The sequence below is a fragment of the Penaeus chinensis genome, chromosome 31 (genome assembly GCF_019202785.1).
Source record: "Penaeus chinensis breed Huanghai No. 1 chromosome 31, ASM1920278v2, whole genome shotgun sequence".
Lineage (NCBI taxonomy): Eukaryota > Metazoa > Arthropoda > Malacostraca > Decapoda > Penaeidae > Penaeus > Penaeus chinensis.
Window position 1 is genome coordinate 24,811,603 of NC_061849.1, and position 15,000 is coordinate 24,826,602.

A 15,000-nucleotide genomic window follows, 5' to 3' on the forward strand; every position below is an offset into this window, starting at 1 on the left:
CTTACAGACTTCCTAGTAGCACTTTGCAGATTCATGTTATAAAAACACTGCTCATGGGCATACTTATTCTGTTAATCTGATAAACATCTATTTTATAGTCCCCTTGTTATTAAGCCTTCTATGACTTTAGAACTTACAAGTGTCATAGCTTGATTTTTTTTTTTTTACACAGCCATTTAAAAATAGTATGACAGTTATAATAAGATCACATAGAAGCCATCAGTTGTATGATAAACAAGTCATTTTCTAGTGAACATGGGTGTGTCAATCCATACGTGCTATATCAGCTTTTTTGATATCCTTATTCCCTGTATATTTGTGAATTTCTTAAAGTATTTCCCAGTAACCCCTATTTTTCATTCTAGGATATAGGCCAGTGTCTGGGAGACGTTAGCAGCAGATATATTTAGCCAAGATGGGTGATGGAATGCTATCCCTGTCTTGGAACAATCACCATGCTACTTTCTGTGATATATTAAGTAAATTAAGAGAAAAGGTAAGAACCTGATGTCTTTGTATTTTTTTCACACAGGTGATTAGATGGGTATAGAATATTTTACAGTGTAACAATCTTAAAGCATTGATTTTTATGCTTTCAGTTCATGTTTTTCTGTTTTGAAGCAGAAACCTCTGATTTTGAAAATTGAGATTCATCTTTTTCTCTTTTTACAGGAAAGCTACACAGATGTAACACTGTCCTGTGAAGGAAATTTTTATCCATTGCATAAATTAGTCTTGTCAACGTGTAGTGAATATTTTGAGAAAATATTTGAAAGAACACCATGTAAACATCCAGTGATTGTGCTAAATGACATTAAGTGCAGAGAACTTGAGGCACTGTTGAGCTATATGTATGCTGGGGAAGTGAGTGTGCCACAGAGCAACCTAGCTATGCTTATAAAAGTGGCAGAAGTCCTGCAGATCAAGGGCCTGGCAGTGCCTGACACGCCCCCAGCTCCTGCCAAATCTAAGACAAGTTCTCTCGAGTCTGGGACCGAGAGAAGCAGCCCACACCCTCCTAAAAGACGCAGGACGGAGGAAAGACTCGTAGACACCACCAGAACGATGCACGAATCCACAAGTCCCAACGTCAGATTGAACCCCACCGAGAAAGGGAGACAAGTGACTCATGAAGAGGGACACCCCAGGAAAGGCCAGGAAGAAGCTCAAGACCCTCTTTCTGTGTCTGAGATTGGGGTACGTATAATTATGGGAAAATTTGTTATTTACATATCAACAATGGTTGTTAATGGCAAAATATCTAACATTATCATTGTCTGTTTCTCCCATACAGCGGGAAGATTACTATGCTGCGGAAATTAAAGAGGAGATTATCGAGGATGTGGTTGACACTGAAGACACTCAGATAGGAAGGACAGATCACAGCATAGAATACGATGCTCAACTTGCCCCTTTCAAAAGTGAGGGCAGTAGTAGAGACAGCATATCAGGACACACAGGCTCAGCAGAATACAGTGATCCACATTTTGAACACCTCAACACCTCTGGACTGCAGACAAATGAAATGAACCCAGGACCCTCGGAGATGATTGAGGTTTGTGTGCTCATTGTGGCTTTTTTCAGTTTATACTCATGGAAAGTCTGAGGAATCTATAATCTATCTCCACTGAGTATTCAGTGTTAGTAGACTTTCCATGTTTACCAGCCTCCCAAATGCAAAGATCTCATTATATTGGTAATGGGTAATTCTCATTGATGCTTCCAACACTACATCCCGTGAAATGCACTGTTGCTGTATGGGACATGATAGAGAAGGGATGTATAATGATAGCTGCTAGATTGGAATGTCACCTTAGGGCATATTCTTGGCTTTCCAAAAACCATGAAAAATTAATTTCCTGCTCTTTGCCACATGATTACAGATATCCTTCATCAACATTTAAAACCCTCTCAAAGCAAAAGTGTGAGCATTCTCTTGCATGGTAACATTCTTTGGCATAGCTATGTAAAATACACACCCCATTTTAAGGGAGAATTGCTGTTTTATTTTTTTTTCTATTTGGTTACTGATTCAGTGTTCCTAGTTCAGGGAGGATTGTTTTTTTTTTTTTTTTCCCCAATTTCCATTTTTGTTGTATTATCATTCCTACTTTATGGAGAGATATCCTCTTTAATGTTCATTTTATATTTATTGTATGATATTGTAGTTCAGGAAACAATTGCAACATCACTATAGGCTTGTATATTTATCATCTACAGTGGCATGACGGCATAGTAGAATCGGACATGACTTCCGGAGAAGGCTGTAGTGGAGTGGGCATCCTTCAGCCATCGTCACCCATGTTAGGCCAGCAAACACCACAGCTTCTAGCACAGCAAGGGGTCAGTGTCCTGCTTTCCTTTCAGTGTGTTCACTTTAGGATTACTGCGTGTCATGGGTATGATCTCTCATCCTTCTTGGGTTCGCGTTATTAGGAGGCACAGAGGTGCTTTTTTTCATTATTATTATTTTCCTTCTTTCCCTCCATATAGGTTTATTTATTTGTGTGTGTGTTTTTTTTTTTTTGTGTGTGTGTGTGTGTGTGTGTGTGTGTGTGTGTGTGTGTGTGTGTGTGTGTGTGTGTGTGTGTGTGTGTGTGTGTGTGTGTGAGAGAGAGAGAGAGAGAGAGCAAGTCAGCATATTCTCAGAGGAGATGAGAGAACCAAGTACTTCAACATGCTTTGAGTATATTTTTACAGTTGCATGTTTTCTACCTCTCTGTCTTAGTTTTCTTGTAATAGTTTGTCAATAAAGTAGATCATTTGTAATTTACCTGTAATCCTACAGTGAACACACGATACTCTTTCTCTTGAAATAAGCATTACATGTGTAATTGTGTGCATCGTAAAACACTGAAGACCAGGATATCATTCCTCTATAGATAAGAAATATCCTCTCCTTGTATAACCAGTGTGATAGAAAGAAGAAATATTGTGGGTGGAATGCATAGAATTTCTCTCCCAAAAGGAAAGAGGTAAAAACAATTATATTCTATATCATAAAGTTATCCGCGAGAATATGCAGTGGTAGAAGAAACAGCGAGACAAAAGTTTCATTTTTCTTCAAACAACAAAGGAGACACACCGTACGGCAAACTGATATTGGGATGCAACTATATTTTGACACAAACAGGAATTGTGAATACTGTGTGTAAATACAGTGTATGAGGATGATCAGTGCGAGATACAGACCTTTGTAAGGAGAGAGAGAGAGAGAGAGAGAGAGAGAGAGAGAGAGAGAGAGAGAGAGAGAGAGAGAGAGAGAGAGAGAGAGAGAGAGAGAGAGAGAGAGAGAGAGAGAGAGAGAGAGAGAGAGAGGAGAGAGCGAGCGAGCAGAGAGAGAAGGAGAGAGTGAGCGAGCAGAGAGTAGGAGAAAGCGAGCAATCAGAGAGTAGGAGAGAGAGAGAGAGTGAGCATATGTACATCTGTAGTATATTACTGAACAGAGAGAGAGAAAAGTCCTGCATCCATTTGCTACTCAGATAAATTTAAGATAATAAATATATTATAAAAGTGGATTTTATATTCTATATTTTATCATTAGAAAATATCAGCAGCTTTGTTGCTTCTGTTGCCCACAGACTTCTCTTCATTTTGATTTTTAAGAACTGTTCTCACTTGCCACTTCCTCCATAGCAAGGTGTTGTTGAGGCTATTGCTGTCTATTAGGGGATACAAACAGGAAATTTACATCATTACTTCAAACGAAACACAGCGAAACAGAGATTTAGATTTGATTTGTGGTTGTTGAGATCGGGACTGAACCATCAGTAGCAATATTTAATAAAGAGGAAAAGCTCCCATCTATAAGCTTTTGAGTCGGTGTTTGAACAAGGTGAGTCAACAATATGAGACAACAACTGACTCTTCATCTTGTCCATGATGGAGCACCTCAAGCTGTTGTTTCACTAGTCTTCTCTGACTCGAACCAGATTCATGTCAGGGATTATTACCCTTTTAACCAGGCCTAAGCACACTTTGGTGAACTAGAGTTGTTAGATGTTTTTATCCAGATCCTTCTCTTTTTTTTTGGGGGGGGGGGGGGGGGGCGTGAGAATGGTTAGGGATTTAAATTTTATTTTCTGTGTTTTGTCCCCATGAATGTTAGGTAAAAAAAAGATGAGTGCCATTGTGCTTCATGGTTGCCAGTTATGTTGTAAAGCAAGCCTGGATGTGCCTAGTCTGGAGTAGTGGAGTTTTGATGCAACCAAAACAGGAGAATAGCCAATTGGAGGTGGCTCAAGAACTAGGGCTGAATCTGAGTAACAGAACTGCTATATTGGTCCTGTGATTATGTGCCAATGAGATCAGCAGATAGCTTTGAGAAGTTGCCACAAGAAATATTTGAGTAGTGTTCATTCGGAGAAAACTTGGTTCTACAGTTGAATGATGAGCAACGTAGTAGCCCTGATTTCCAACTGCATGGGCATTTAACCCTTGGCTGTAAGTTAGTAAGAATGATAAATAAAAGCGTGTGGGAAAAATGAAACTGCTTTTTCAATGACAAGACTTTGGGAGGCATAGAGAAAAGGGATACGTTGGTGCATTTATACAGAACATCAAGCAATGCAAGGCATTGTTATAACTGCCATTTTGGATATTTGTTTGCCCTGTGTGTAAAGGCATTACTTTGATATAACAGGGTGTGTCTACCCATACAAAGGAATGCCAAAACCCCAAATGCTATGCTAGAAGTACCATTTTATCCAAGAAGCTTCAAAGTTGGAAGACCCCTCACACTAAGGTTATCTCTTGGTGCTTCACCTTGGCTATCTTCAGTACAAAGCTACATGTTGAGCTGTAAACTCTTTGGTAAAGCAAATGACTAGAAATATATGAGTTATACCAGTTTTACTAAATTACATTGCTCAGACCTACATGTCTATGGTACTTGCATTATTACTCATTGTATTAGCATTTTATTTAATGTATTCAGAACTGATTTTATGTAGAGATCACTTATTTGTTTTTGTTTTGAATCCATGAATGGATTTTAAGAGGTAACCGTGAAATTGAACAAGCAACCAAAAAAGGAATGCACACTACTTTGTGTAGCAAGCAAATATAAATGCTTTGAAAAATAGAAGTTTGAAAAGGGTGTTCAAGAAAAAAAGCCCAAGAGAAACACTTTTTTTTTATGATGAAGATGGTGATAGAGTGGAGGTTCCTTGCCAAATTTCATTCTTTGCAGCCAAATTATTTAAAACCATATGGCAGCACTCTAATGAAATTTTAGACAATTTTTATCTCCATGTGGGGATGAAAGAGTAATAGCAAGAAGTAAAATACTGTAAAGGCATTCTGTCTTCATTCCTTAAGTTCCTTCTCCTACAAAATACCGTAGAAACAATATATTAAGTAGCAAATGTCCATCAGAATCCTGTGCAAATTTCACATTATTTCACATCATTCACACAACACTGGTTCAAATTCTTAGGAACAAAAGCATGAATCACCATTTTCTTATTTTTACTCTAAAGACTGAATGCAAAAGTTGACTAATATTTTTGTTAATTTTTCCACTTTCTGTATATAGTGTTTCAAAATTTGTCTGGGTGTTCTGGTTTTTCCCCTTCTTTATATTGAAATATCAAAACAGGCAATTGTCTACAGGCCAGGAAAAAATAGCCCATGAAAGTGGATCTGAGAAAATTAAAGTTGTAGAAATCTGGCAGCACTAAGTGTGATGCAAAAACAGAGCTGAACCGCTCTCTTGCATATTCGGGCCATTTTATGTTTGACAGGACACTCGACAAGTGGAGATACAGAAAATGGAAAGGTTCGTTGTCCTTTGAGACTATGGAAATCACAGACAGTCAAGATGAACCAGTGATGGCAGAACATCTTTCAGGAATGGTACAAAATATAGATTTGTGGTAATTGTTATTAATTGATATGTGTTCTGTGGCAAACTGTGGCTGACACAGGTATAAATATTGTGTAAGAAATTTAAGCTTGTATTATCTGACAATAAGAAAAAAAAAAAAATAATGATAAGTGAACTTGTTCAAGTTGTTATTCAATAATAATATACTCATTGATATGGCTTAAGTTAGCATATTCAGAAGCAGATTCACACTGTTGTGTGTAAGTCTAATTTTATGCCAACGAAAGTAATTGATAAAGAAAAAGAAGTGTTACAGAAAATCTCCTTTGAAGTGGAAATAAATCTCGTGCCTGATGAGTCTGATGTTTGCTGTGGTCAACCCTGGTGATAATTGGCACAAAGAAGGACATAGACTATATCAAATTTCTTTTTGGCAGCAAACATTTATGCCTTTACAGGATTAGTTATTATAACATTACTTTTTGTAAAAAAAGATTGAACTATCACAAGAAGAAAACTGACTTGAAGAAAAGAAAATGAGTGAAGAAGGTTCTATGGAATGGCAAGAGTCATTGTGGTATAACAATGCAGGCAATGCTTGGAGGGGGATGCAGTTGACTTATGAAGCACTCAAGATTGATTTAATCCAATGCCAACAGGCATGGCATGTACGTATGTGCTATGAGTTACTTTTTTTTATTGTTTTTACACATAGATTGCTACACTTGAACTAAGTCACCAATGAGCCAGTTACGAGGACTGCCTGTCTTTGATTTATGAAAATATTTTATGTTATCTTATCTTGCTGTTACTTATATTTATAACATTATAGTAATTATAATGTTTATAATAAAAATAACACCATCGATATTCATAGCACTAGTAAAAAATATGTTTTTCCTGCCAATTTAAATCAGGTAAGGTCACAAGATCTACGAATTGACTCCTTTGTGGCTAAGCACTAGCAGAGCCATCTATGTGTAGAGACATTTCACAAAAAATAAGTAAGTCAAAGAATTAAATGATTGAAATAGTTCAGGGAAAAAGTATGTCAAGTCACATTGCAGTCTTGGCACTGCTCATCACAACAGAAAAGCTCTTCAAAATGCACAGAGTTGTGATAGTGAAACTGACACAGTACTTTGACATGAATGTGAGGGTTTTTGTTAGAAAGAGTGCCAATGGGAACTGGAATACAGTTTTCTCCTCCCTTTATAATTGCACATCAAATAAGGAAAACTCAAAAAAACACATATACCTTGAACCTAAAGCATCCTGAATTTCTTATCAATGGACAATAGCCAAGTGAGAAGTACTTCAGTCACAGTCCTATATGAAAGGTATTATTATTATTGGCACCTGAGGAAAACGAATTGGTGTGTTTAAATGTGGGTGACTTCAGAGGACCTGCCAGGAAAATATCTTCTTCTTTTTTTTTCCCTTCAGCTTTGCTCATCACCATATGGTATCCTATTCCCATAAGTACATCAATAAAAAAATTCAATAATATAGTATTATTTTTTTCACTCCCTTGTGGGTTGCTGGATTTGAAAATAGAACTATTCATCCCTTTTTTGGATATAAATTGTAGTGAGAAGGATGATTCAGGTGGACAGATTTTATATCGTACATTAAGATGTGTAGAGCATATAGCGGAACTATTACTTTGTCATAAAGTTTCATTTTCAGTGAGATTTTTGACACTTAGTTATGCATTGTGGAATTGTGACTGGTACTTTTTTTTTCCTTTTACAAATGTGTTGTCTGTACATCTCTTATGCAGTTCATACCTCTTTTGGTATGATGAAAGACTGGTGAATATTCATATGATAGAAAAGTGGTGTACTGAATGTTCTAACATAATATGGAGACTGCTGTGCATGGTTTTCTGTTCACTCCATTTGTGGAAGGCCTGTCAAAAGCTTGTAGGCATTGTTCCCTTGACTTTTTTGCTTTGAATGATATGTACGTAATGTCTTCTTACATATCGGTTACTAATTAGCAAGTTTCCCTCTGCCACACCCATGGTGCCCCCAATACCCACACCCTTTGTAAGCCCACGTCTGCTTAAGACAATCACATAGTCATGTTTTCTATGAATGAAATATAGTGAGCGTTGAGTAGTAATTCTGGAATGACATATATCATGCAACCAAACCCCAACCTTCTCCTCCTACATTCCCCTTTCATGCATCTTACAATCGAATATCATAAGTAAAGGTATTTATAGATTCGTTTACTGTTTTATATGATGGAAATTAGATTTTATATGTTTTTTGTTTATAAAGAAATCTATCCCCATTTTCATTCATATGGAAGGGGTAACAGTAATTACTTTTTTCAACTTTCAACTTGTAATTGATATATCACAATTAAATAAATGTTTTCTGGTGTATATAATTGAGCTCTTGAAATACCTGCAACCAAAATTTGCTATAGTGAAACAAATAAGCAAGCCTTTTTTACAGCTGGGGTTGACAGACATGTGTGAGAGGTTGTAGTTCTTAAGGGTTGATTGATTTGCATATTGTGCCAGCTTGTATTCCCATATAGTATTCTATTTGTCCTTGCTTGACTACACTCACCCTCAGAATGTAATCAGTCGTGCAGGGCATGGTCAACAACACAGGGTACGCAGTGTACAGAATACCTATTCAGAGAAGCAAAGTAGTTCTCACCAAAGCCCAATTTTACACCAATGCCTGCTCCAAAAATAATTGTTTTTGAACTGCTCATGGCTTCTCTTCAACATTGTTTGAATTTTTTGACAGCTCTTGGATATTATTCTTTGTTTTCAATTATATTTCTCTGCAACTTGTCATGCACAGTCACCATTGTCAGGAAAATGTGCAGAATGAAGCAGAGTAATCTAGCTAACTATAAGGACCACTGTTTAATATCTTGTATATTTAGTTCTTTCTTTGAAAGCAGAGAACGAAACAAATCCAAAGCGATCAACATTAAAAAAGGTTTGATGCCATCAGGCTATCATCATTCAAGTAAATGTCAGTGAAATCTCCAATTGATATTATATTTTAACAGGTGGTCTTGAGAAAAGGACCCTGTGGCAGAGGACTTCATAGCTTGATGTCTCAAATAATGTTTGATTTAGGTAATTGAGTGCCTCTCCAGCAATGCTCTCTTGGGAATGCAAACACCATATCACTGTGATGGAGTATGCGTAGCTCTCCCTGTAAGAAACCAATGTCTTTTTACACTTCTGGCATTACTTTGTGGCAGCAGTACAGGACCGATGTGTGTATTTGGCTCCCTTACTAGTCTGGAGATTAATCGTATCAAGGCAGCTGCCACTTGGTGTCCACTTACAGAGCTCTCTTGGTTGTTTTTGTGTCCAAAATTACACCTCACCAATGATATTGTTTTGAATCTACTCTTTTTCTACACTTGGAAAACTCCAGCACTTTTGCAGCATTTATCTTCATCACAGTTTTGAGTTCCATTTTTAAATGCTCTCTCTCATTTTCTGTCACAAGTATATATGCAGTTTGTCACTTCATAGACACCTTAATGTTGCACAGCAAATCCACTTTCACAGTGTCAGGTTCTTTAATAGAATTAAATTTGGCCAAGATTCCACATTTCACATGGGGTTTTTAGAGTAGTAGGTTGCAATGACCAAATTTTTAAACAGCCTGCATTTCAAAATCTTGTTCCTACTCACAATAGAGATCAAACAGAATTTTTTTTTTTTTTTTTAATATTTGATACTAAGGAATCAGGAATAGCACAACATAAACCAAAGTAACAGGGCATTATGGACTGTTCAATAAGGTCAGGAAAGTAAAAAAAAAAAAAAAAAAAAAAATGAGGGCCTCATAAAAGGCCAAGTTCTAGTCTGCTCTTGAGTCTCTTTCTTGCAACACTTTTACTTCTGAATATTCAGGGAATAGTGAATTAATAACATTGTTATCAATAAGATGAATACAGGCCATATCTATTCATGTTTTGGTGATGCTCTATCAAATAATAATCCTGTTAGAATATTTCCTTGGTAACTAAGCACTGCTGGAGCCACCAATGTGTAAATGAAATTGATATCATGCTGGATAATACTGGACATACCTTTTAGTGTTTAGGTGATGTTTTATCAAAGAATATTCCCACTAGAATATTTAAAGTATAGGGATCCTTTTTTTCCTTCTTTCTAACACAACACAAGAATTAGAACAAGTTTTGCAGTGTATGCAGATGCACTGGATGATGTATGTGTTGCAGCCAAAATTGATGATTATATATGAAATATTTTCTGGTTTTAGAGTAAAATGATGAAAGATTGAGGCTGCATGGCAGAGTAAAAGTTTGAATGTTTCTTAAGTTCTTTTTTTTTTAAGATTAAAAGTTCTTACCATACATGTTATGATGTATTGTATTAACTTTTTTTTTTCTATTTCATTTCTTGCTTTACTAGCTCATTTCGTTAAAGCTGTTTGATGTGTAAATGAGTATTTTTTAGGGGTCTTGGGAAATTTTGATTTGGTTTGTTCATTTCTTTTCCCCCGTGATTCATCACTTCTTTTGAGCAAAAATCTAATCTAGGTTTATTACATGAATCACATTAGAAGAGAAACACCAGTATTATTAGACTGTAAGATAGGTAGCATTACCATGGGCTATTGTGTGCTCACAATCCTGCACATTTGACAGTCCATTTTGACACCTGTCCCAGAAAGAGTGGCTAGTATGATGTGTTCAGACCCATCTTTATGAAAACCAAGAAGAGGTAGAAAAATCCAGAATGGCGTGTTTGGAGTGTCCAAAGCCCAAAGTCCAGGATGTGATACCTCCTTCAATCAACAGATGGTAGCACTTGAGGGCTCATCGGCAGCAGCGGCGATGGTCAGAGTCCGTGGAGGCTACACACGCTGGACGCCCGAGGAACGGCTCCTGATTGCCAAGGCATGCATAAGGATGGGGCCCAATAAGGCTGCCAGGGAGCTCTCCAGGACCCTCAACAAGAAGCTGAGCAAGTCCACTGTCCAAAATATCCACAAGCAGTACCTGGAAAGGGTGGCAAAGCGGCAGCTGGTCAATGCACCATTGAGTCTCCCTCAGGGGAGGCAAGGACAATGAGAGGAGGATACCCAGCAGTCTACTGGATGGTTCAGTTCTTGTTTGTCGCTGTCATCGGAGGCCAGCGCTGCATTGTTTCTTCTGTTCTTTTGAAAATAAAGGTATCATGTTTATGGCAGAAAATTTGATGAACGGGGAATTCCATTCTTTGTGGGAGTAAGAGAACAAAGTGTGGAAGATGAGATGTTTTGGAAATATATAGTAACTGGTGAAGGATGGGTCCTTCTGGTGCAAAAGTTGAAGGAAAACAACATTGCTAAGAGAGAGGGAGATAGAGATACTGGTAGGGAGAAAGGGATACAGACAGACAGGGAAAACATATTTGCTCTTTAAGATCTATTTCCATGTGAAGACAGGAATAATGAGTTTTTCAAAGGAGTAGATTTAGGTTGTACAGGAGAAACTCGTATGGTTTATTAATCCATTAATGAATATCAAGATTAAGGATAGATATGTTCGTGGTTCTTGAGGAAGTGAAATTGAACCTGCAGTGTTGTATATTTCAGTTTTCTTTTTCTTTACTGTGTTATTCATTTTATCATATTCTGAATGATTATTCTGTTGTCTTTAATTTTTTTCTATCCTGGCAACCTGGTGGGCAACAGTGCATTTGTTGTTAAGCACACAGGTGTTAGTATCACTTGATTGACCAAATATACATGTAGCAGTGACAAGTACCATCAGTTATAATTGACAGTATTTGTTGTTGCTGTCTGCATATATGGGCTAATCAAATAATACAGACAGCTGTGTCCTATATGTTTATTGAAATCAAATGCATTGTTGACCAGTAGGTTGCCAGGGCATCATAATTTAACTTTTAGACTCATGTGCCATGACTATAGCACAGGATGGTAACCCTTCTGCCATTCCATCATTTTTTTTACAAATCAGCTTTTGCTCTTAGTGCTTCAACACAAAAAAGAAAAAAAAAAAAAAGAAAGAAAAAAAAGAAAGGTTTTCATGAATATAAGGAATGACAACATCCGATATTCACATCATTAGTCAGTGTACTCATGCTCCTGTTGGAATTTGTATGTATATGATATCACAGTGCCAGAGATTCCATTGAAATAGGTCTTGGGATCTTAAGCTATTCATTCACCTCTATGCCTTTATTTACCTCTGTCATGGTGAACTCTCTTCGTTGTAATTATTTGGAAGTATTTATTATTTTGAAAGGTTTCTATTAAGTACATAGAAAGTAGAGAAATAGTGATATAGGGAAAGCTTTTGTATAGAGTCAGAGTATGTATATATTTATATTGTTAGAGTTTAACACTTAATGGTATAAGATATGAGAGAAAAATTAATCAACAAGTACAAAATTTTAAATTGTTGATATTTACAGTATATATGTTATGGATATTTACTTTTATTTGAGATCAAAATTGATAAGGGTAATCCATTTCATTTTCTAGAATAACAAATAAACTTCACTCATTGAAATGGCATTTGTTGATTGTTTCATGATCTGAACATTTATTAATTTACCATTAGTTTTTTTTTTTTTTTTTATACATATATAAATAGTTTCCTTTGTTTCCTCACAGATAACCTGTTGAGTTTGATCATTTTTTACCTTTTTTTTTTTCTTTTTTGCAATAATGAGAATGACAAGTGAAACACTTTAGTCTATGTACCAAAGTATTCATAGATGTTATTTGAATATCATCCTTTTTTTTAACACTGGTAAGTCTTTCATAGCCAAAAAAAAACATAATTAACATGAAAGTAACAGATAAATAAATTATTAAAAAGGAAATTATATCATAAAATCAGTAGGTTTCAAAATTATGTGATTCGTTCCGTTTGTGTAAAGTTTCTGCGAAAGAAATTACACAAAACAGCTGGTATTGTTTTCTCCATTACTTTAAGGAAAATAAGAATGCATATGTTTTTACTGTAATGTCCATGGTACAGAGATAAGCTTTATAAACATACAGTGAAGACACTTTTTTATTTTATTGTCTGAAAAAATGAATCAATATATGTTAGATCTAAAATTATATACTTTCAACTCAAAAAAGAATCTACTAACAATGAAAAAAAGAAAGTTATTGCCAGAAGCTGTCAGCAGTAGACAGATCGCAATTTTACATTTTGTCCTTAGTCTAGTCAATAATGGAATGGGATTCATGTTCCTGTTGTTGGTTTTTTCCAAAATGTAAAGTATTCAGGAAAAGCTGTTTATGCTGATGACAATAGTGTTGGTAATATTCTCAAGTTATATATGTTTATTGATATAATCCTTGTGGTTGTGTGTGAGATTAATACTAAAAACATGCAGGATCATGGATGATTAGTTTTTATTGGGTAACAATTAATGTTAAAGACTAAAACACAGTGCATTAATGAAAACACCATAATAAGTTTTTATACGTAATACTCTAATACTGTATAGAGGTGGGGTATCATTGATAAGTGATCACAGCAACCAGCTGACCTCATGCTGAAAATAGGAAATAGTATGCAGCCAAACCTTTTTGAATCAGCAAATTTGATGGTGCCCATCAATTGACAGATGGAAGCAAGTGAACATACAGCGCTGGCCAAGTGCCGGGGTGTTTACAACCGTTGGACGCCTGAGGAACGCCTTCAGATTGGCAGGGCTTGTACAGAGATGGGAGCCGCTAAGGCTGCACGGGAGCTCTCCAAGACCCTGAACAAGCACCTGAGTCGTTCAACCGTGCGCAACATCCACCGCCAGTACCTTGATAGGGTGATAAATAGCCATCAGTCTGACATGCCTTCCAGCCTCCCACCTGCAAGACGGGGTCGTCGTCCAGTGCTCAGTAGAGAGCAGGGCAAAGAATCACAGAGTTAGTCCTTTTATGATCTGAATTGAGTGAAAGGCAGAGCTGAACTTTGATATGGCTTCAAGAAGGGGTTAAAAAGAATCTTGGGAAATGTTACTTTTGTATGGAGGGAAGCACCACACACAAAATCTTGTTCTGTCAGCAAATATAAGATAGTACATAATTCTTTAGTTGCTCTCATTACTCTTTACCTGCCAAAAATATTGTATTTTTGATGTTTTACATTTTTAAAGTTCCTTGAGCTTTTTAATTTTTTCATTTTTAGAGCAAGATCAATGCGGTCAAATTCAGTGATGGTTATCCCCTGAAACCCAGGCCTCCTGCAGCTTATCCCTTCCCTGTGGTTGGGGCATGCCTGCAGATGTGAGGGCAGGGTTGAACCAGAAGCACACCTATAGGGAGTGGTGTGCAAAGAGCTTTTGTTAGTCTAGAAAATTTGGCACAGAATTGACACAGGGAAGGGATGGACTGGGATAGGTTTTAGGGAATGGACAGGGTGATCAAACTTGGCATCTTTTGGCAGACTTACCCTGCAGTGAGCATAATTTAAGGTTTAAATCACTTGAAAAGGTCTGTTGATATCAAGTTGAAAGCCTCTTTTGGTTTAACTCTCTCTCTCTCTCTCTCTCTCTCTCTCTCTCTCTCTCTCTCTCTCTCTCTCTCTCTCTCTCTCTCACTCTCTCTCTCTCTCTCTCTCTCTCTCTCTCTCTCTCTCTCTCTCTCTCTCTCTCTCTCTCTCTCTCTCACTCTCTCACTCTCTGTCGTTCTCTCTCTCCCTGTCTCTCCCTGTCTCTCTCTCTCCCTCTCTCTCCCTGTCTCTTTCTCTCTCTCTCTCTCTCTCTCTCTCTTTCTCTTTCTCTTTCTCTTTTCTCTTTCTCTTTCTCTTTCTCTTTCTCTTTCTCTTTCTCTTTCTCTTTCTCTTTCTCTTTCTCTTTCTCTTTCTCTTTCTCTTTCTCTTTCTCTCTCTCTCTCTCTCTCTCATGTCTTTTAGTTTTTTCTTTATTTGTTTCTTTCAAATCTGCACTTTCAGGTGACAGAAGCATTTAGTACATGCAGGAGAAAGTAAAATCGAAAGGCAGCGGAATTTTCTGTTATTTTAGAAATAATGAATAAATACCCATTTTTTCTTCTTCATGTACTTGCCCATTTTTTAGTCAAAGGTTTTACTAATAATTTTACTGTTGCATATAAATCATATAGGATTTTTGTGTATGTGACATTGAAGTGGGAAAGTATATGGTACTGTTAATGTGATGCTGAAAG

General features: G+C 36.8%; 1 protein-coding gene across 12 annotated transcripts in view; it reads left to right on the top strand.

Moving 5' to 3' along the window:
• LOC125041769 (protein tramtrack, beta isoform-like) overlaps positions 1-15,000 on the top strand; it is a 51,460-nt gene that overhangs the window by 2,885 nt on the left and 33,575 nt on the right. For 9 of the 12 annotated variants that reach the window (XM_047637033.1, XM_047637038.1, XM_047637036.1 and 6 more), the window contains exons 2-5: positions 366-496; positions 673-1,197; positions 1,295-1,555; positions 2,221-2,343. In XM_047637033.1, coding sequence (XP_047492989.1) covers positions 416-496; positions 673-1,197; positions 1,295-1,555; positions 2,221-2,343 — 990 coding nt within the window. In that variant the 5' untranslated portion in view covers positions 366-415. Of the gene's footprint in view, positions 1-365; positions 497-672; positions 1,198-1,294; positions 1,556-2,220; positions 2,344-10,645; positions 12,241-13,442; positions 13,741-15,000 lie in introns of those variants that run through there. The other 3 variants (XR_007116325.1, XM_047637039.1, XM_047637044.1) reach the window with 3 other exon arrangements.